The sequence below is a fragment of the Pseudophryne corroboree genome, chromosome 1 (genome assembly GCF_028390025.1).
Source record: "Pseudophryne corroboree isolate aPseCor3 chromosome 1, aPseCor3.hap2, whole genome shotgun sequence".
NCBI lineage: Eukaryota > Metazoa > Chordata > Amphibia > Anura > Myobatrachidae > Pseudophryne > Pseudophryne corroboree.
In genome coordinates this window covers 263836860-263859886 of record NC_086444.1, presented here as the reverse complement: position 1 = coordinate 263859886, position 23027 = coordinate 263836860, and the positions used below count along the sequence as shown (strand labels likewise).

General features: G+C 41.7%; 1 protein-coding gene across 3 annotated transcripts in view; it reads right to left on the bottom strand.

Annotated features, from left to right (window-relative positions):
• Positions 1–23027, bottom strand: part of MEGF10 (multiple EGF like domains 10) — a 183335-nt gene that overhangs the window by 28964 nt on the left and 131344 nt on the right. For all 3 annotated transcript variants that reach the window (XM_063964243.1, XM_063964244.1, XM_063964245.1), the window contains exons 10-16: positions 9455–9629; positions 6401–6521; positions 6012–6175; positions 5338–5440; positions 1276–1422; positions 1038–1172; positions 441–569 (exon numbers count right to left, since the gene is read on the bottom strand). In XM_063964243.1, coding sequence (XP_063820313.1) covers positions 441–569; positions 1038–1172; positions 1276–1422; positions 5338–5440; positions 6012–6175; positions 6401–6521; positions 9455–9629 — 974 coding nt within the window. The remainder of the gene's footprint in view (positions 1–440; positions 570–1037; positions 1173–1275; positions 1423–5337; positions 5441–6011; positions 6176–6400; positions 6522–9454; positions 9630–23027) is intronic.

Below are 23027 nucleotides of genomic sequence, written 5' to 3'. Positions count from 1 at the left end.
GCATGAATTGGATCATTTTACACAGAGTTCTTGAATGGCTTTGTCTGCAGGACGTTCATTTCAGTTCCTGCTATTAAAAGTGTGTCATAACTCTTTCAGCTCATATCAGCTTCCTTCCTTGTGGTTCTGTTAGCTTCGAATTCTTACAAGTGTAAAATTAATAAAATGCTTTACCCTCACTTGGTCTAGTTTCCCCATTCCCTGCTAATTGCTCATAGTTCATTATTACATTTTGATGGCTGCTTCAGCTGTTTCCACATTATCTTGGGAATAACATTAATTTAATGATGTTTCTTTTTGTAACCAAAGCAACTCAGTAAAAACACTGTGTGCGATGATCTATACTTTCTTGGCAAAATACATTTACAGACATAAATATAACCCAACCACATGTAAAATAAACAGTGACCCATTAAAAAAGGAAAACTAAAGTGACTTACACTGGGAGCAGTCGCTGCCAATCCACCCAGGGTAGCACTGGCAGGATCCATCGATAGGGTTACAGGTCCCATTGTTGGTACAGGTACAAATGCCAGCACAATTCTTTCCAAAACGGCCACTTGGACATACTAATTGGAATAAGTGAAAGTGTACATGCTCTTAGCTGTATTAAAGGTTTAATAGGTTGTTTTCATTTTAACTACATCCATATTAAGGAGAAATTCTTTTTTCATAAAATTCCTCATTCTATTCTATGTTCTGTTTGCAGTTAATATATTTTTGTCAGTTGTCCTTCTTCATTTGTTTGTGGTATTACAGAATGGTTGTATTATTTGTTTGCCAACCACTCTGACCTACAAGTCTGCAGAAGGAGTTCTGAATTATGTACTGTCGTGTTTAGTACGAACAGCTGGGTGAGTCAGTCAGGTACAACTGGGTGGAGTATACGGCTATATTTAAGTATTTAACATAAGCTGCAATTAATCAACAATAAATAAAAAATATCATTTATAAATCACCCGGAGGTATTACTCTGTAATTCTGGTATTCAGGCCTCTTCGTTCTTTCCTTTCACGACAAAATCTAAAAGTTCTTACCTTCATTACAGAGTGAACCCATGAAGCCAGCTAAGCAGTCACACTGGCCTGTTACATGATGGCATGGCCCGTTGCTGTGGACACACTGCGGACAAGCCTGGCTGCAACGATGTCCAAAAAACCCTGGAGAACAAACTAAAAAATAAAATAAAATGAATAACAAGTGTCTGTATAACGGAAGTCCTGCTTCATACTAAATGTAGCGCAAACTTCATCTGCATCACATGCTAACACTCACTTCTTTGACATGTGGTTCCTCGGTACCCAGGAGCACATTCACAGATGCCATCATCTGGTGAGCAGGAAGCCCCGTTTTTGCAGTTACATGACAGTGAGCAGTTAGGTCCCCAGTGACCTCCAGCACAGACACTGTCACAGTGAATACCTGCAAACAAGACACAAACAACAAGATTTAACAAAACATAATAAACATGAAAAAACTCATGACAGCATTATCCAGTGATGACTGAGATCTGAGTCTGCTGCACTGTAAACTGCGAGATGGACAGCAGGCAAGAAAACATGAGAGAGGACACTGTAGGAGCCGGCATTCTGCAGATGTACACAGATGTCATACCTGTGCAGGGGCGTATTGAGAGAGGAAGGGGCCCTTCCTCTCTAGCAGGCAGGGCATTAGTGATTGCTAGTAGACCCTAACGTTGTACCAGAGTCTATGGCACATGCACAGGTCTCCAGTAAAATGTGGCCACAACATTTTCCTGGCGATTTCCCTGCTGCGCATGTGCAAAACGCCAGAAAATGGCCATCACGCCATTTTCCCAGTGATTTTGCATAGCTGACGTAGGACTCTGGAGAGGTTAGTAGTGAAGAAATGGGTGCAGGGTGTGTGGTGTGCCCCCTTCCCCTGCACCTAGGGACCCGTGTGCACCGCACACCTCGCTCCCATTATAGGTAGGCCACTGCACCTGCAACATTATAGGTGGGACAGGAGAGAAGGGGGGGGTAGGGGGGGGTGTTAGCGCACAGAGAAGTATATACAGTATATACCTGTCAGAGCCTGAAGGCTGGTGCAGTACAGCTGGTGACTGTCAGCAGCACTAGCTAGAAACTTCTGATTGCAGATTTACAGCTGAAGCTCATAGATGCTTTCCTCATTATTTATGCATATGTAGATCACATTATTTTAGTAGTGTATTTTAGCAAAGTTTTTTTGAATTGTATTTTAGAAGAGTTTTTCTCTGCATACCAAATACAACATGCATATTTTGCTATAAAAAAAAATGTTTCATAAATTGTGTGTAAGTATATCTGATGCAACAAGTGGATTTTGCAACTTTGCATACAGTATGTACACTGTCTGTAGACTTATTGGAGACCTTAGTTTCAACCATCTAGGCTCCCTGCATTGCAGGTACCAAACGCCAGATTGTAAACTTAATTGGTCAATAACAATATAAGTTAAATACTTTATAGACATTGAACAGATATTGTAATTGAATGCAGTACAAGAGTGTCAGGCCAATAATAAAAATCAATAACAAATATTTGAAAACTGCAACTTTTCTTGTTCAGTTGGAACAATGGGCAATTCTGGAGACATTCCCATGTTTTTAAGTTACTGTCATTTTGCAAAGAACATTAATTAAAAGTAATTGTCAAAATGACACAAACAGTATACTGTGTCCAACTAATATAACAAGGAAGAACTGAAGACAGTTATATAACCGTGCAGGACTTTTTTTTTTTTTATATGTTAAACCTTTCTCTTGTGACACAGCCATGGGGTTAATTTCTAATTAGCTTTGAGCAGATTACTATTAATCCTATAACAAATGATGGAGACCATAAAGGAAATTGCGTAATTTGACCGTTACAGGGCGCTGCACTACAAAGCTCATTCATTGTCTGTTTTGTTCAACTCCCCCCACCACCACCTTGTGTTATTAAACCGCAAAGCAGGAAATCCCTGACCAAGCCACTAATCTCCAGCCATGAACAACCCTATAACATGAACTCTAAACTATGGCTGCAGACCTGCTTCACAATGTTAGGATGTTACATTTAGTTCTAACACTGAACAATCACAGATATGGGGGCTTATAAGAGTGGTAACATATTCTACTATTAACACTCTGCCTGCACTCTACATGCCAGCCACCGTCCCAAAACTAATTGTGTCTGCTCCACATTAACAAATATAGCTGCCTGACAACTGAATGGGTCATTTGTTTCCATGAGAGAAGAAATAAAGACAAATATTCAGCTTCTATAAGTTTCAGAGTCTTGGCAAATTCCCAAAGTGTGTGAAGTCTCTAATTTCACATACAAACTGATGTGTATAGTATGTGCCACAGTCCATGTTTTGGCTGTTATCTACAATAAGTTACTTGTGGTGCAGCTTCTGGAGCAGGACACGTTTTCTGACAGATTTTGGTCTGTTTTGATGTGGAGAAGGAGATTTGTGAAGGAATGTTTTCTGCCTGGGCTCTAGACAATGAGGCCTTTGATGGTCTGTAGAAGTTGCTAGGCAATTACTGAAGGCTCATGATAAAACTTTACCCAGCCGCTCAGAAGTGCTCATGTCTTGTGCAACCCACATTCCCTCAAGCAGCAGTTCCAATAAACATCAGTTTGTCTCCTATAGATCCTAAAGCAGCATTTCCTAAACTTGGCCTCAAAGCATCACAACAGTCCAGGTTTTAAGGTTAGCCATGTTTGAGCACAGGTGACTTAATCAGTGCCTCAATCAGTTTGAGTTAACCATCTGTGCTCTGATATGGTTATTATCTATAAATCCTGTACTGTAGGGTGCCTTTAGGTCCGAGTTTCGGATACAATGCCTTAATGTACACTTCCTCCCAAGAAAATAATTGAATCCAATCTTCCATTATTTTATTGTCACTTATTTAATTTTTTTCCTGGCAGGACCATGTGTGAGGATTTTTGAACATTGTTAGCATGAACTCATAACCAACCAGTCAAGTTTATTTATTAGCTTACTCATGGAAATAAGCACGCAGATATTTAAAGAGTTATCTACAGTAAGTGGCTCCTTTTTAAATCTTATTGTAAAATATCCGGAATAAGTGCAGTAAGTAAAAATTATAAATAACTTTATATACTTTGAACATTTAATGATTATAATTTCTATTATGAAAACAGCCAAGTGACTTAGGGGTCTATTTACTAAGCCTTGTAGAGAGATAAAGTTGGCTGGAGATAAAGTACCAGCCAATCAGCTCCTAACTTCCATGTTACAGGCTGTAAATGAAAAGTACAGTTAGGAGCTGATTGGCTGGTGCTTTATATCCATCCACTTTATCTCTGTCAAAGGCTTAGTAAATAGACTCCATAGTTCTTGCAAGGTAGATATTTACCAGTAATTAGTAGTCGGTAATATCCTGATAATCTATAGAAAATCACATACTGTAGTCAATCTAGGCTGGTTTTTCTATTGAAACATTTATTCTATAATCATTTTTGAAAAGTCTTTATTATGAATGATGACAATATTTTCCACAACGTGCTATATTTGACAGGACAAAACAAAATTGGAAAACATATTTTCATTAAAGCTGCTACATACTGTATGGGAAGACCTTAGCTCTGTTGAACTCCTGACCAAATTTCTGTGACATTTGACCTAACATATAGGTGGCTAAATTGGACAGATCCAGCTTTTAGTGATTGGGCCAATCATCATAGATCACACCAGGCTATTGAAGACAAGTGGCTGCTAATGCATTCAGTTTCAGCTAATACTCTACCGGATCTTTATGGAATACGCATTAAAAATATGATGAACTAAGCCCAATATAGATCTGGAAACAGATTATTCACCTTGGCATTATTAGTATCTCTGTGTACTTCAAGCAAAATACTTTACAGCCTAAAATTATGTGAATTTGATACAAGAGAAATCAGACACTCAAGGTGTACTGTCCAGCCACACAGTCCTCATGCTGTAAGCGCTCAAGAGAGATACAGTCAGGGCCGTATTATAGGAGGGGCAACAGGGGCGGTCGTCTCGGGGCCCCACACATTAGGGGCCCCTACACAATGCATTTAGCTGTGTCTCCGTTCCCTCGGTGGCTCAGTGTGTGTGTTTGTAGGTTGTTGTTTTTTATTGACAGCCCCTGTTATTGGGTGTCCAAAGGTGCTGGTATGGCATCATTTTTTAGTGGGGTCCCCCACAAGTTAGCTTCCCCCAGGCCCCCACAAACCTTAATCCGGCCCAGGATGCAGTATGTAATCAGATTTTAAAGTTGACACTGCTACCTTTGAAACAGAGATCCTTGCAAAGCTGGTAACAGTGTCCCTATGGGGATTTACAACTTACCTGCCCACCCTGCCAGGCAACGACAGTACCCAGTGACTGGGTGACAACCATCAGCATGGCTACAGTCACAGCGTTCAGTGCAATTCATTCCATAGGTACCATCCTGCAAGTATAAAACAATGAATGGGACTGTATACAACTGGCATTTTGAGATTGCAGAATGTAAGCTCTTGTGAACAGTTCCCTCTCTATTCATGTTTTGTTACAAATGTATCCATTTTGCGGGTTGTAATTATATGTCTTTTTGATTTTTTGTTTGTTTGTATCTGTCTATAGTGTACACTGCACACCCATGGAATCCTGTGTTATATGAAAAATAATAATAATAATAATAATAATAATAATAATAATATCAGGGACATTTTAAGATACATTTATTATCATAGAAACAGAAGATATTTGAGAGATGCTTTAATCAGGAGGTAATAATTGGAAAGTGATTAAATATCCTGCCATAACAATAATTAGTCCTCACGTGGCACTGTGTTTTTGGAGTCTATGAATGGGTTTTGTTATTAGCTATGCTAGAAGTATGAACGTTCTATATAAAATCTGCATATTTAACCAGAAGCTTTAATCACTAACTGGATACAAATATACTGTATAAGCTACTTAAATAGTGCAAGATTAGCTAAACAGTGAAATAAATGTATAGCAGAATCTATGTGTTATACCTGGCACGGGAGCTCGCAGTTCACAGCTCTCCAGCCAGGCGGGCAGGTACACGTTCCAGTCAAAGCATTGCAGGCCCCTCCGTTCTGACACTGGCATGTGAGATTACATCCCAGACCCCAGGAACCTCGTGGGCAGTTTATGGAGCAGTCCACACCGTGCCAGCCTAATAATAAAACAGAATAATGAGTACACACATACAAATCATAGATAATTCTGATGTAACTGGATAACCAACATAATGTTTTTAATTCTAAAAGTACCAGAAACCTTTTTGCATACATGCCAGTATCTAAGAATGTTAAGAGTTCTTTTATATAGAGCAATTTGCACTTTATGTTTAGTGGTCCTTTAACATCATGATTCTATAAAAATGGTGCGGAAATCATACCTGCTTTACATGTACAAGAACCATCCACAGGAGAGCACACAGCATTGTTCTTGCATATACAGGCGGAGGAGCAGTTACTCCCATATGTACCGGCTGGACAAGGTATTGAACAGTCGACGGCCTAGAACATCAAGTTTTTATGAGTTCACGGACAGTGATTTCTTGACACAGTGGGGGTTGTTAAAAAAACAAAAAACTATTAATACTAATATATTAAGCTACTAAAGGCTAATCTTCTTATATGGCATGCTCATTGTCTATAAAACGACATGCACAGTACCCTTACTTAAAAACAACAGAGAGAGCATTTCCCTTAATAATCTGACTACATCAGCAAAAATGCTGGGGTACTTGGTACTGTTGTGGTAGACAGGCCCTTCCTGTAAATGTAAACTGTAATCTGTCACCAAGTTCTATTATGTTTTTTATCCAGTTTTCTCAGGAGAAAGCATTTAATGCAAATATGTATGTGCTGTCCCCCTTGTGACCAGGCTATCTGCAGCCCTCTCACAGCAGAAAAGCTGTCTGGTGCAGAGGAAGATGGCCTGGAAACAAGATCTCTAATTTGACAGCCCAAATTGCATATTACACGATGAGCTAGGCCATCTTGCTTTATGGCAATAGCTCTCTTGCTATGTGGGTTTGTGCACTGTGCTCGAAACCCCAAAGTAAACTTCTATAGAACCTGTTGACAAGTCTTCTTCTTCCATAATGCCTCCAAATATATACACACACTATAACATACAATGTTCTTCCGCTCAAACTGCAGCCCAGTTCCACTCCGCATGCTTAGATCTCAGCCAGTTCTAGTCCTCACTGTCCCCTGATACAATACTCCACTGCTCTATTTAAATCAAATATTTCTCTGTATTCAGATGCTCCCACTTACCTCCTCCAGTCTGGCAATGGGAATTGTGCAAACTGTTTGGTAATGGGGTCTGTGCAGTGAGGTCTGTGAACTGGCAATGGGGGTCATTCATAAGTTGCTTCCTTAGGAGCTGTGTATGGTGATGCAGCAGGATACGTCTATTACAAGCAGACACCTCCTGCTGCAATAGGGATCTGAGCTGCATCCTAGAACGCAGCATCAGATCTCTCTTCCACCATCGGGCCGTCACAGAAGCTAGGAAATCTCCTTCCTACAGTTGAGATCTCTGACCGCTTCCTACCCCCTAAACAGCGGAAACATGCTTCCGTTTTCACAAACGGAGGCCATCGCTACCCCTCCCTGCCCCCCGAACAACAACAGACTGTCAATCACTGAAAGTCTGCTGCCGCCCTGCTTCTGATGTCGCAGAACCCATTTGCGTGCTGTATATGAACAGGTCCTGCGCATGTGCAAAGTACCGAACATCAGTACTTTGTGCATGATATCGCACCTGAATGTATGCAGATTCAGAGACACAGTCGCACATAGATACAAGTTAATCAGCACAGTCTCCTGGTACATCCTAGTCCCGTTTCATCTCTAAAACGCATTTTCGCCAAAAAAGATGCCCAAGCTAGCAGAGTCTCATAGGACTTGATGAACCGAGAGCGGCTTTTGGCGTGACTGCAGTAAAGATATGAGGATACATCTGTAGTGGCCAAAATGATTTATGCACCAGTGGGTTCTGTGCTATAATGTTGCTGTGCTAATACTAATAATTATAAATAACCAAGGATGAATCATCTGCACTTATCATCTCACCCTACTTCCAGACCAAGTGACCCTATTCCCTCCCAACTCCTCCACTCACTCCCGCAGCTTACAGTACCTCTTCAACCTGTCTCTTTTCACTTGCACATTTCCATCCTCCATTAACATGTGTGCTCAACTCACCAATCCTCTACAGCCTTAAAAAAAAACTCTCAACCTAACCTTTCTCCACAACTATTACCCTATTTTTGTCTCCCCCATGTCTGCAAACTTTAATGCGCGGCCCCATGCTCATTCATCACTGGTGCCGGCTCGTTTAAACATGCAGGACAATTTGGACAATCTCGTCCATATTAGCGTGCAGTGCTATGGAGCCGGGTGACGGTGGGAGTGCAGAAACTTCACTCCCCCCGTCACCTCCCCCCCGCTGCCGGAACATCACCGAATGTGTAGGGCCTTTTAATCCGGTGTAAAAATTGCAATCAACATCAAGCTGAAATCATTCGCTCTCGTCAAGCAAACTTGCAAATGCAGTTACCAGGATGTAATCCTGCTACAGTCAGTTGTGATAGGCATCTGAGTAGATGGTGCTCATTAATGTTAAACTAGAATGGTTTATATGTGTCAGCTGGAAAGACCTGTGTTATTGTATGAGAATTTGTTATTTTATAGTAACAGATGCAGTTTACCCATCAATGGGGTAAATTTACGAAGGTGGGAGTTTTTTTTAGAACTGGTAATGTTGCCCATAGCAACCAATCAGATTGTATCTATTATCTTCTAGAAGCAGCTAGATAAATGTTAAGTAGAACCTGATTGGTTGCTATGAGCAACATCACCAGCGTTAAAGGGGGTACACACAGAGAGCTCTGTGCTTAAATTCTAAGCAATCTGACTAGAATACTACATTGTGCTGTACTGAGCGGGGGGAGAGATGTGTGCTGAGCGGTCTGTGCTAGATCGCTCAGCACACATCTCCCCCGTGTGTACGTGGCTTAAAAAACTTCCACCTTAGTAAATTTACACCAATGTGTTATTTTATAGTCACAGATGCCCTTTAATCATCAATGTGTTATGTTATAGTAACAGATGCACTTTACCCATCATAGCTGCATTTCACACATTATTTTTTTTCTTAAAAAATATTAAGTTGTAAAAAGTTTCTATATACTGAAGATAATGTGCCACATAGGTAATGCACCCACTCTATGACTAAAACTGTACAGTATAGAGCTGGACGCCATCTTTAAGGTGGGAGTTGTGGTTTTACTGTAGCTCAGTTACGAAGTGGCACAGTATGTCATTTATTAAACTACACATCTCTTGATAAACTACACCAATCATTAACTGCTCTCAGAACTCAGTCTTCACCAGTGTAAAGTACAGGAAATAGAAAAGATTAATTTCTGATTTACCGTAAAACCCGGAGCACAGATGCATTTTCCAGTCACGCTATCGCAGTCTGCACCATTTTGGCAGCTGCAGATCTGCTGACAGGATTCGCCATAGAAGCCGGGAGAACAAGTCTCATTGCAATAAAGGCCAGACCAGCCTGGCTTACAGGAACATTCTCCAGACATAGGATGACAGCTGAGAGGACAGGATGAAAGAGACAAGTGAACAAATGATTCAAAGACTGAATATGACACCATGTCAGAATTTATACCAGTTTTCTCCCTTGACATTAACTTAGGATAAAAGTACTCAACCCAAATGACTATTTAAGTGATAAAATATTGTGCTAACAGGACAATGAACTGGTTCTACACACATGGAATATGTACAGAATTCAGTGTAAATATTTAAAGGAACAGAATATGTTATAATAAAAGGTTTATTAATAAACACAACTTTCTATATTAACATTATGATTTAAGAAATGTCTAATACTTTACTTTTTTAATATTTTGTCAGCCATAAATTGATTCTCTATTATTACACTTTTCATCAAAGTATATCATATAAAATCCTAGATGCTTCTATTTATTCTTGATGCATGTCTTCCTCTGTAAACCCCGTTACTCTTTCCTGCCTGTATACACCCCATAATGCCAGGAGACGTAATGCTGCCTTGAAATACACCCTCCAATAAGTGTGCATAGCCCAAGTTGATGGTCCTGTACAGCACTTTCTCCACCTCTAGTAGAGAGTAATTATTATTATTATTATTACCAGTTATTTATATAGCGCACACATATTCCGCAGCGCTTTACAGAGAATATTTGGCCATTCATATCAGTCCCTGCCCCAGTGGAGCTTACAATCTATATTCCCTACCACATGTACACGCACACATTCACGCTAGGGTTAATTTTGTTGAGAGCCAATTAACCTACCAGTATATTTTTGGACTGTGGGAGGAAACCGGAGTACCCGGAGGAAACCCACGCAAGTACGGGGAGAATATACAAACTCCACACAGTTAGGGCCATGGTGGGAATCGAACCCATGACCTCAGTGCTGTGAGGCATGAAGGTCATGTGTAATAAACATAATGGGGGAGATGTACTAAGCCTTGGAGAGAGATAAAGTAGAGAGAGATAAATGTGTCTATTCTTGAAGCAGTGAAAAGAGTAGAGAAGTGAGCCTGTGGAGAAGTTGCCCATGTCGACCAGCTGCTCCGTACAATTGTATAGTATGCAAATTATAAATATTACTTCAATGCTGATTGGTTGCCATGGGCAACTTCTCCACTTGTTCACTTCTCCACACTTTTCACTGCTTCATGAATAGACCCCAAAGTATCATCAGCTCCTAACACGTTACAGTCTGTGTTTGAAAAATGAAGTTAGGAGCTGGTTGGCTGGTACTTAGGCCCAAATGTATATTAAGCCTTAAAAAGTGATAAAGTGTAGAGTGGTAAAGAGTGATAAAATACCAGCTAATCAGCTTCTAACTGCCATGTCACAGGCTGTGTTTGAAAAATGACAGAAGCTGGTTGGCTGATACTTTATCACTCTACACTTTATTACTTTTTAAGGCTTAATACAATTTGGGCCTTTCTCTCTCACCACTTTATCAATCTCCAAGTCTTAGTACACCTGCCCCAGTGTTAGAAAATATGGCAGTGCACACAATAGCAGTAACGGATTAAGGCTTGCGGTGGCCACAGGGCAACTCATTTTTGTAGGCCCTTAACTATAAAATGGTGAATATGAAATGCTGGTGACGTTAATAAAAAGTATAATGTGTAAGTATAGACGTGTTAAACACACTGTAGTGACCCTAGTTCACATATGCCACAGTGTCCCCTCGCTGCTCATGTAACTATGTGGAGGGGAGGTTAGGGTTAGGCTGGGGAAGGGGTGGGTTAGTGTTAGCTTGTGGGAGGGGAGGTTAGGGGTGGGTTAAGGTTATAATGCTCCGACGGGATTCTGTCCATCGGGATTCAGCTGTCTGTCTTCTGACTGATGTGATTTCGTACCCAGACCTTTCAAGTTATATTTTTATTGTTTGATCATCATGGATCTTTCCCTATAAAGTCATAATTTAAAAAACTTACAAGATAATCATGGATAATGCAGATTTCTATGGAATATTTCAGAATTTATGTCAACAAATTAAGTTACCGAAATTCACATCAAATTGTAAGGGGTCCTGCTTGGATATCCCCCGCCTTTAAATTTATTGCAGGACTTTAATGACTGATATTTCTTATTGTTTCATCTAGAAGACTCATGGGGGTTCAATCATGTTTAAGGGGTATAATGCAAATTTTTATGTTACATTTAGCCATCTAGTCTTGGCATGGGATAAAAGCTTTGTGTCGCCACGCCATATATGTAGGGAATGTTTTAAGTTTGCCATCTTTCCACCCTTGGTAGCGTACAGAAATATGTACTGTACATAAGCGAACATTTGCTTTGGCACAGAGTCTGGTGTACAGCTGCAACTACACTAATATGTAAATAATACAGAGATCCACCCATCATCTAGAATACTTATGTTAACCAGTACAAATCCCAGTGTATTAGTACAGAAGCCTCTGGTCCCCAAGCACTTGAGCTGCTCTGCAGTATGTGCTTTTGCCTTTTTCTTTTGTTTTAGTTGATGAACTATACGCAGGTGGGAGATGCAGAGTCATTGAATGGTGTATAATGTCATTGTGGCTCAGCCCACAGTTTGTGGCCTCACCCAATGCTGATCAAAGCTGTGTAGCCGCAATGACATGACTCACTGCAAATCATGTGATCAAGTCTGTGGACCACCCACCTCATAGAAAAAGTGAGTGCAGGGATGGCTATTGGTGTAGTATAGGGATGGCCATCAATGGTAACCCATCAATGGCCATTGCACAGAAGAGATGCACATCCATCCTGGCACACAGTATGAGACACCGTAAGGGGACGGAGCTTGGCTGCTGACTGATAGCTGAGCCTATTAAGTCAGCTACTGTACAAAGACCAATGGAGAACGAGACAGGCCATCCATCCTGGCTGACACACTCACTGCTTTATGCAAGGCGGGGCTGGTCTGCTGACTGACAGCCGAGCTCAGTCTCTTAAGTCAGCAAGGCAGGCCAGCCCTTCCTGGCATATACAATGTGTTGTGTGTGTGTGTGTGTGTGTGTGTGTGTGTGTGTGTGTAAGCCAGAGTCGGCGCAGGGCTGCTGGCTGGCAGCACTCTGTCTCATACCTCCGAACATGACCCTTTCCAGGAGGGACAAAATGCTCTGATCCTGGTCTTCTCCTTAATTGATGATTGTCATCACCTGTGTTGACCTAGTTAATGGTTAAGAAAGGTGATGCCAATCATAGATTAAGAGGAACGGAGCATTTTGTCTCTCCTGGAAAGGGTAATGTTGGGAGCTATGTTGTCTCCAAGTGTGAAAGGAAAACCATTGGCCCCATGACTACCATCTACCATTGAAATCTCTGCCATTAATGGTAAACCCAAATACCATCGGTGGATGACATAGATGGATTCTAACCATTGATGGCCAGTGGTCATCCCTAATTCCACAGATCCAGGAGGTTGGCCTATTCTTGCAAGCCCGGGGGAGCCCCCTGAGTTTGGGAATAGTACCAGTACGAACCAAATTGAAATAAACTATTAAAGTAAAATAAATGTATTTTGCATTAAATATTTTCCTTTCTGCTGAGTATGTGGCATGGAAGACAATATGATTATTATATCAACCTTTGCTTTAAAGACTCCTGCCATATATCCTTTACCTTGTTAGAAGTCCATCTGTCTTTACCTGAAGCAGCAGCCCCGATAAGTCTGCAGTTAAAGGCAGCTGCTGCACATAACAAACTGACATGTTCAGCTGTGTAAAGAAATGAGCACAGCAGTACAATAGGACACTTGTGCCACTTCCAATGGTAAAATCTTCCCTCTCACTTCACCGGCAGGTCTAAGAACTAAATCAAATGTCCTGTCACTGTAAAGACTGTTTTATGAGCACGTTCTGTCTGTCAGTCCCCTCTGGAGGTCTTTGGAATTAACATGCTAAATAAGAACTACTGTATAACAAAAAAAAAGATATGAACTACATGAAGTACTGCAGGGAGCATAGCCACCAATATTTTGTTAAAAGTATGTCTGGAAGAAATACAGGAGGCAATACCAGTATCGTAAAATATGATAAAATACACCCTAGTAATAATAAGCAATATTGATATAACTACACAGAATGTAGTACAGGTTGAGTATCCCTTATCCAAAATGCTTGGGACCAGAGGTATTTTGGATATGGGATTTTTCCGTATTTTGGAATAATTGCATACCATAATGAGATGTCATGGTGATGAGACCTAAATCTAAGCACAGAATGCATTTATGTTACATATACACCTTATACACACAGCCTGAAGGTAATTTTAGCTAATATTTTTTATAACTTTGTGCATTAAACAAAGTGTGTCTTCAGTCACACAATTCATTTATGTTTCACATACACCTTATACACACAGCCTGAAGGTCATTTAATACAATATTTTTAATAACTTTGTGTATTAAGCAAAGTTTATGTACATTGAGCCATCAGAAAACAAAGGTTTCACTATCTCACTCTCACTCAAAAAAGTCCGTATTTCGGAATATTCCGTATTTCGGAATATTTGGATATGGGATACTCAACCTGTACTGGTACAATGTAACAAATCTGAATGTGCCTCTGCAGATTTAGTGTGATCTCTGTAGAGCTGGCATGTGGGTTTAGGTAGGCTAACTAACTATACCATCCCTTTAAACTGGGACACTCATGCATTACACAGATTCTGTGGCCGAGTAAAACCAGGTGAAATGCAGGCTTAAAGTCAGCCAGCCACAGAACCTGTGTAATTCATAAGCGTCTCGGTTTAAAGGAATAGTATGGTAAGCCTTTGTGTTATCTGCTGTCTGACTACTGTATATCAAGTAAACAGTTGCACATTTGTTACAATATTTTTGGCTATTTACAGCTGTTTGTACAACACCAACTATAGGGGTATTTATTTATGTCACAGATCAAGTGGCATCGCATTGGCTATTAAAGGACCAATGAGCCCCAAAATGTAAATGTTCAGCTAAACCATGAAGATTTAATACACTGAACAGTCCACTACAGAACTAATAAAGTAAGGGGGTTACACACGGAGAGATCCGTTCTTAAAACCTAAGCAATCTGACTAGATTGCTTAGATTTTAAGTACGGCTGTCTCGTGTGTATGCCACTCAGCGATAGTGATGCGCGGCCCCGCGTGTCGCTGTCGCCGGTGCTAGACAGGCCTGCATGCCTTCCCCACTCGCTTACTGATATCTGAAGATCCTCCCACATCTTTATTACCAGGATGTTCTGCTGGGACAGATGCAGGTTAATATATATTAGACATATCAGTTACTGTGACATCACTGACCCTGATCCTATGCATGAATCCACCAATTGGCACAGTAGATTTCCGGGGGGAAAAAGCAAGCTTGCCCACCTGTCAGTCACTTTCTGGAGGTAATGTATTATTATTATTATTATTATTATTATTATTATTTTCAAAGTGCCAAAAGAGTTCAGAGGCACTGTACTAGCAGATTAAACTGATAACAGGATACATAAGTACAAACTAATACAACGTATATATTCACATGCAGCCATAGAAGACAAAGGAGGAGGGTCCTGCTCATAGGAGCTTGCAATCTATATTTTTATTGCATCCAATGGTCACTGCAGTAAGCTTGGTTTGTGAGAGGCTGAAAAATCCAAAAATCACCAATGTATAAAAGTGGAAATGTCACCCCAATCACTTTAGTACCAGCCCTTCAATAATATAAAAAAAAAATTCAGTTTCTCTCCTAAATTACCATCTAATTTTTAATTTAAATTAATCATGAGAATGAGTTGATTTGTGGCTTGTTTGTATTAAATGTGACACTTTTTTTGTGGTAAGGTTTTATTACAGAGTGTAAGGTAAATGCACTCATCTAAGAACAGACTTTAATGCATATTATTATTAAATAGCAGCTATACCAGTTACCAATTCCAATGGTTATGCAGCCTTAAAAAAAGCAACCTCCTAAGGCCAGAGGTGCAGAGGGTAGATGTACTAATTACCTGGGGCCAGGCTTGTTTGAAGGCCCAGACAGGCCCTGGATCAACTGCTGTCTCCCTATGAAGTGGTACTGAGGTGGACAAATGCCCGCCCCCTATGCAGCCACTAGTGTCCCCCTGTGCAGCCACTAGTACCCCCCTATGCAGCCACCAGCACCTACTGCTATGCCGAGCCAGTACTTACAAAAAAATTTTTCAGGAGACGAACCACACCACCTCAGATTTGGCCACGTCCCCCAGTACCCGGGCCCGTGGCAGCTCTTTGCAGCCCTCGCAGCTATTTCAAGCATCAGTTTATTGTTGTTGTTTTCTGTAGGGTCAGCAATATCTAGGCAACTAATTTATCAAAATGATAATTGGTTGTGATTTTATGGTATTGGTTTGATAAATGCTCATTGAAGTGTACAGCCTATGTAGTCATGGTGTTATCCTGAGGCTATGAGTGCAACGTTTGTGTTATTAGTTCCTAGTGATCACTGGCTGTCCAACAAAATCGCTGCCTCCTCTGCATGTATACGACTGGCTAAGAGCAGACTATAAAGAATCAGACTGACTAAAGATGCATTGTTAGGTGCTTATCCTATAGGAAAATCCCCTTATTATATTTAGAAAGTAGGGCTTTTGTGGATATGGTTGTAAAAAGAAGCTGGAAATGGATACTATGAATAATGAGTGTCCAGATTAAGTTTTTGCGAAAGATTTCCTGCCATGCCACAAACACCAGTCTAATTACAATCCATCGCTAGGAAGGGCAGCAAGTTCAGACTTGTACAGTATGGTCTGCAGACTTCAAGTCCATTCCTGCGTCTCTGTGGGAAAGGGCTGCTCATATGTAGAACTTTTATCAACATATTAACTTCCAGTCATTTGTGTACTGCAAATAAAAGTGAACAATTCCATAATAAACCTAAGCAACAAAACAAGTGTAAAATTGTTTATTCCCCTCCTCTAATGTAAATTTTCCGCTTCAGTTAACAGATGTGCCTAGCATATGTTGTCCTAAGCGACTTGTGCATATAGAATTTCTAAGCTACAAAAATATAACTGTCATTAAAAGCTTTAGAAACCCCTTAGACAATTTACAACATTTACTGAGGTGCAACCGGGGACTGAGCAACTATTAGGATGACCCTTGCTGAACTGGACATCCCCGATTTGGATGTTAGGGTCATGTGATTAGTTCATACTCTACCCTTGAATAACCTTGTTGGCCGGGTACTGCTGTCCAGTCCAGTAATGTCTCCTGGATGCAGAGTGATACATGTTGTAAAGTGACTAAAATAATCCTTCCCCTTTAAAACTGGCCCACTCGCACTTGCCCATATTTGCTACCAAATTTTCATAAAAGCGTAAGGATTTCTTGACCAAGATGGAGGTTCGTAGATTTGCACAATCTGATTTGAGGGTTTGGGCAGGTGAAGGGCTATCATTGATGACTGCAAATTAAGAGCTTCAGTGCATCTACTTGTGCACTCACATACAAAATGAATTTACTGAGATAAAGCCACAAAGAAAACACTTGTAGGGGGAGTTTCCTGACTTGCTGGAGGGCAAACAGCCTTTTCCTACATGCGAAAATACTTGTTTTTACCTAATCATATACTTTTATTGTGATGCATTTTATGCATTCCCAGTCATACTATTGGAGAAAAGGACATCTCCAGGCACACTGTCAGCAGTATAATAAATATCAGAGAAACAAACATATCATAATCATTATCTCATAAAAAAAATGAGCCTTGTTGATTGAGGTGCATACGTGTGTAATGTAACCATATAAATGATCTATGGTAAAATGACAAAAAAATAGCCAATTTTATACTTATGTTATTTAGTGAATCCCAGATGTACAGTAAGCGGTGTATATTTTGTGGTGGATATTACATAAACAAGATCACATTGCACCAAACCACATTGCCGCTTATTAGTCAGCAGCCAACAGTACAGTTTTGGATAAATGTCTTTTCCCCAGGAAATAAAACCACGTGACATCTGGTGCTATAAAAATGGTTCAAAATGCACACCAGATTTCTAAATAAAATATAAACAGAAATAACTGTATTTGCATTTGGTTTTATCAAAGTTTTCTGAATAACGTGTACTACACAAAAGCAAAGATGTAATTGCTTGATTCATACATTAGTGGTTCATTCAATGTCTCTACAATATCTAAAAAAATCAACGGAGAGTTATAAGAGTTGCTCACACAAGTACAATATGTGACCTATTTATTAATATCTGGTGATAGAGACAATTTTTTTAGCTGTATTATAAAATCTCTAATCAAAGCAATTTATCAAAACAATATTGCCAAGAGCAGATGAGCCAGCTGTCCTTGTGATACTGACCAGGAGCAGTAAGGGTTAACTTACTGCTACAATAATTGTTCACTAGGCTTCCCCATGCAAAGGCTGGAAAACTTTTGTTACACCCCTTTCATATCAAAACCCTGGTTCCAGCCTGGGCTACCGAACCTGGTTCCAGCCAGCTCTCCATAGGGTGTTAAAGGGACCTGGGACAGATGACCCAGGTCACCCGTTCACACTACCCCTTTACCCAGGTCCTTCCTGGGACCAACCGTGCTCACCAAGGGTGTAGTTACCAGATGCAAGGAGTGCAATATACCTATGCACTTTGACTTGCTAATTGTAACATAGGTAGAAAATTAACTGGAGGACATAATAAAGTTACATAGTATGAACTGGGGGCAGTGTAATGTGGCAGAATATGAACTAGGGGCACTTTGGGTGGTATTCAATTCTTTCCACCCCCTTCCACATCCATTCAGTTTCTGCTGATGGAATTGGTATCATCATTTCAGCTTGCTACCCCCGGGGTACGAGGCGCCCAACCCTTTATGCAGCTAAACCTGATCACTATGGGCGCAATATGCGCGATAACGGGATCATTTTAGAAAGGAGATTGGGCGTGAAATATCATTTGAATATCGCCCACAGTATGTCATAATGTGTATTGTGGGTACTGTGTTGCATAATGTGTACTGGTAGCTCTACAATGTGACATAATGTGAACTAGGGCACTACAATGGTTTATAAAATAAATGATGGCATTAATATGGTGCATAACATTATCTAAGGCACTGCTATGGTTAAGAAAATGAACTAGGGCATACAATGAAACAACTACTGCAGAGAGGTGTCTCTCTATAAGCATTGGTACAAGGGCCCCTTCAAAATGTTGCTATGGGGCACACAAGGTTCTGGCTATGCCCCTGCTGCTCACTGCTTGGGTTGGATTCCCGGGTCCCTGGACCCAGGTTATTTTCAGGGACCCTTACACATCAAGCCATGACTTGGGTTAATCCGGCAGTAACCCAAGTTATTGCGGCGGTGTGAAAGGGGTAGTAGTTAGGAAAAAGCCCTATCGTATGGAAAAAAACATATTTTTGCCAGCAATAAGGCCCATCTCCTTATCAGAAATCTGCCCAAAGTACAAAATATACAGACACCTAACTGTGAACATATACTCACGTAATATTTACAAAGTATTATCATGTGGCCTTTATTTACTATACTAGGTTACATTTAGATCAGTAAGTGTCTGAGGAAGGGACCTAATGGATATGCCGTCACAATGCTGACAATGAAAATGTTGACAGTCAATCTGTTGCCTCAATCATATTGACATTCAAAGTGTAGACATAGTTGAAGTGTAGACAAAATGTTGACTGATACAAAATGTTGACAATTGAATAATATGTTCGTATTTGCAACTAATACTGTATGTTATTATGGACTAGCTGAATACCCATACTTCGCTACGGAAATTCAAGTATTTCTGTGCATGCATGCAGGGATGCCATCGTGGGACTCCGGAGGGGTACGTATACTATATGGGTGCAGTGTGTGCAGTGTGGGCCCCCATGGACCTAGGGGCCCGTGTGCACCGCGCACACTGCACTCATTATTGAAACGCCTATGAGTACGGGATTTAGTGATATCTATGCTTAAGCACAGGTGACTTAATTAGTACCTCAGTTATTTTGATTTAACCATCTGTGCTGAAGCCTGGATATTACTAATACCTGCACTGTAATAACTCTTTCAGCCCACCAGCAATATCCCAGGTTACTGCATGTGAACGCAGCGCAACCTGAAAGGGGCCAGTTGAAATAACCTGGGTCAAGGGACCTGGTATTTCAACCCAGATAGCGAACAGGGTTTAACATGGGTGCAGTGTGAATGGGTAAGCCGGGTCGATGCGACCCAGCACATGTTCACTGAATAGGAAGAGGCAGCACTTGGAGATCATCTCATCTCCAATCTCCGCCTTGGCACGAGTCAGCGGTGACGTCCCCAATCCAGCAATAAGCTGGGTCGGGCCACCAATCTGAAAGGGGTCTCAGCCGGGTGCGACTCGGCTTTAGCGATCTGAAAGGAGTATTAGCGTGCCTTAAGTACTGAGGCTGGGAATGCCTGCTTTAAGCTTTAGAAATTAAGAGCCTAATTCAGAGTTGATCGCAGCAGCAAATTTGTTAGCAGTTGGGCAAAACCATGTGCACTGCAGGGGGGGGCAGATATAACATGTGCAGAGAGAGTTAGATTTGGGTGGGGTGTGTTCAAACTGAAATCTAAATTGCAGTGTAAAAATAAAGAAGCCAGTATTTACCCTGCACAGAAACAATATAACCCACCCAAATCTAACTCTCTCTGCACTTTATATCTGTCCCCCCCTGCAGTGCACATGGTTTTGTCCACCTGCAAAAAAAATTCTGCTCCGATCAACTCTGAATTACCCCCTAAGTAATGTGGAATGTGGTAGGAAAGAAACTAGGAGCCAAATTCAAATAGCTGTGAGTTGGCTGCAAAATGCTTAATGCAAGTTTTAACGTGCTTTAATGAGTGCCAAGCACCTTTTCCCCCACAAGCTTTATTTTCCATTGAAAATACAATGATTCATGGCAAAAAGCTATTCAGTTAGCTGCGGGATATGGTAAGCATTCACACAGCTCTTTGTAATTTTTAATAAAAATAAACTAGTGCAGGTTGAGTATCCCATATCCAAATATTCCGAAATACAGAATATTGCGAAATACGGAATTCTTGAGTGAGACTGAGATAGTGAAACCTTTGTTTTCTGATTGCTCAATGTACACAATGTTATGCACACCAGTGCCTGCAGGAATGTACTGGTGTCTGAACAGAGAGGGATGCAAAACAAATGAACTAACAGACAGACTGGGAAATATGACATCACGTACACAGAAAGTGATAGGGTAACAAAACCAACACAAAGTGAACAGAGAAGCCCAGAGGCTAAGAAACTGGGTGTCTCCCTAGTATTACAAATGCTAAGATGGAAAAAGCAAGATGTTGTGTTTTAATACGTAGAGAACCCGAAATGCTGTTGCTAAGGGCAACAGCAAAACCCTAAAGGGTTACCAATGGGTGTGGCAGCAAACTCCTTGGTCAGAGATGGAATAGTAGGCACAAGGAGAGTCTCCACAATCCTAATTCTCACTTGCAGGGCCCAGGTTCAGATTACTGCCACTAAACTGACACATGGACGCCCTGCACAGTGAGAGAGGATTAAGCATGCAGGTCTGAAAGTACAGCCACAAACCTGCTGGGTTCACAGAATAGCAAAAGAACCTCAGCAGGCTAAACGACTGACTCCAGTCTTACTGCTAGGTCTGGATTGGCAGAGTGTAGTACCAAATCCCCAGGCCTATTTGCAGTAAGCAATAACAAATACAAAGCTACACAGTACTGGCTAATTTTCAGGAACTGACTAACCAACAAAGATTCAGCAGCATCTGCTTAATCTGAGAAGAGGCCTTATAAAGCAGGTGCTGTCCACGCCCCACTCAGACCTCACAGACTGTGAGCACAAAAACCAGCACCGGATCCCCTGCCTGTAACCACTGCACAGCAAAAGACCCGAACCGGAGTATCAGCTGCGCTCAGGTTACTCCGCTAGCACTTGTCTCCCGGTTGCCATGACGACGTGGCAGCACAGGGCAGGAGACCCTAACAGTACCCCCCCTCTGACGAGGGGTCAAAGAACCCCTACCACCGGGTTTATCGGGGAACTGCGAGAAGAAAGAGCGTATCAGTCTGGGGGCATGAAGATCACAACTGCGCACCCACGACCGCTCCTCCGGGCCATACCCCTTCCAGTGCACCAAAAATGACAGCCGACCCCGAACCATCTTGGAGTCAAGAATCCTTTCAACAACAAACTCCCTCTGGCCACGTATCAGAAGAGGGGAAGGTCTTCCTCTGGAAGAAGGATTACTAATCGCCTGTTTTAAAAGGGAACAATGAAATGTTTTATTGATACCCAAAGAACGGGGCAGATCTAACTGAAATGCCACTGGATTGATAACCCTGGTGATCTTATAAGGGCCGATGAACCGGGGGCCTAACTTATGAGATGGCTGTCTCAACTTCAAATTCTTGGTAGACAACCAGACGAAGTCTCCTAATTTGAAGCTGCAGGGTCTTTTCCGCTTATCAAAAACCCTTTTGGTCACTAATGACACAGACACAAGGGCTTTCTTCACTTTCCTCCAAATACCTCTAAGGACCGAAACGACAGAGGAACCACCAGGCGTGGAGTCCAGGGGGTCAAAAGAATTGGCCTTAGGATGATGCCCATACACACAAAGGAAGGGAGATATCCCTGTAGCAGAGTGAGCCGCGTTGTTATAGGCAAACTCCGCCATGGACAGATGAGCAACCCAGTCAGTCTGACACTTGGAGACATAACACCTGAGGAACTGCTCCAAGGACTGGTTCACCCTTTCAGTCTGCCCATTAGACTGCGGATGGTAGCCTGACGACAAGCTGACAGAAATCTGGAGATCGGAACAAAATGCCCTCCAGAATTTGGCCACAAACTGGGATCCGCGGTCAGAGACCACATCAAGTGGCAACCCGTGGAGACGCACAACATGCAGCATAAATAATTCAGACAGGCGTCTGGCCGATGGCAGCCCAACCAGTGGAACGAAGTGCGCCATCTTCGAAAACCTGTCAACGACAACCCAGATGGCTGTCATCCCCGAGGATTTGGGCAAGTCCACCACAAAATCCATTGAAATGTGGGTCCATGGCTTAGATGGAATAGAGAGTGGATGTAATGGGCCAACAGGAACCCCTCTAGGAGTCTTATTTCGGGCACAGATGTCACATGCCCGAACCCACTGATCCACATCCTTAGCCACCGAGGGCCACCACACCGCCCTAGATAGCAACTCCCGAGTTCTGGCAATACCCGGGTGACCTGCCGACTTCTTGGCATGGAATTCCAGGAACACTCGCTGTCTTGACCTAGGAGGCACAAACAAAAGACCTACCGGAAGGTCTGGAGGAGCCTGCTCCTGTGCTCTAAGGACTAATGACAAGAGGTCCTGGGTAATGCCCACTTTAATACATGATGGGGACACAATGGGCAACGGCTCCTCGGTGGTCTCTTGGATAGGAGCAAAACTCCGCGAG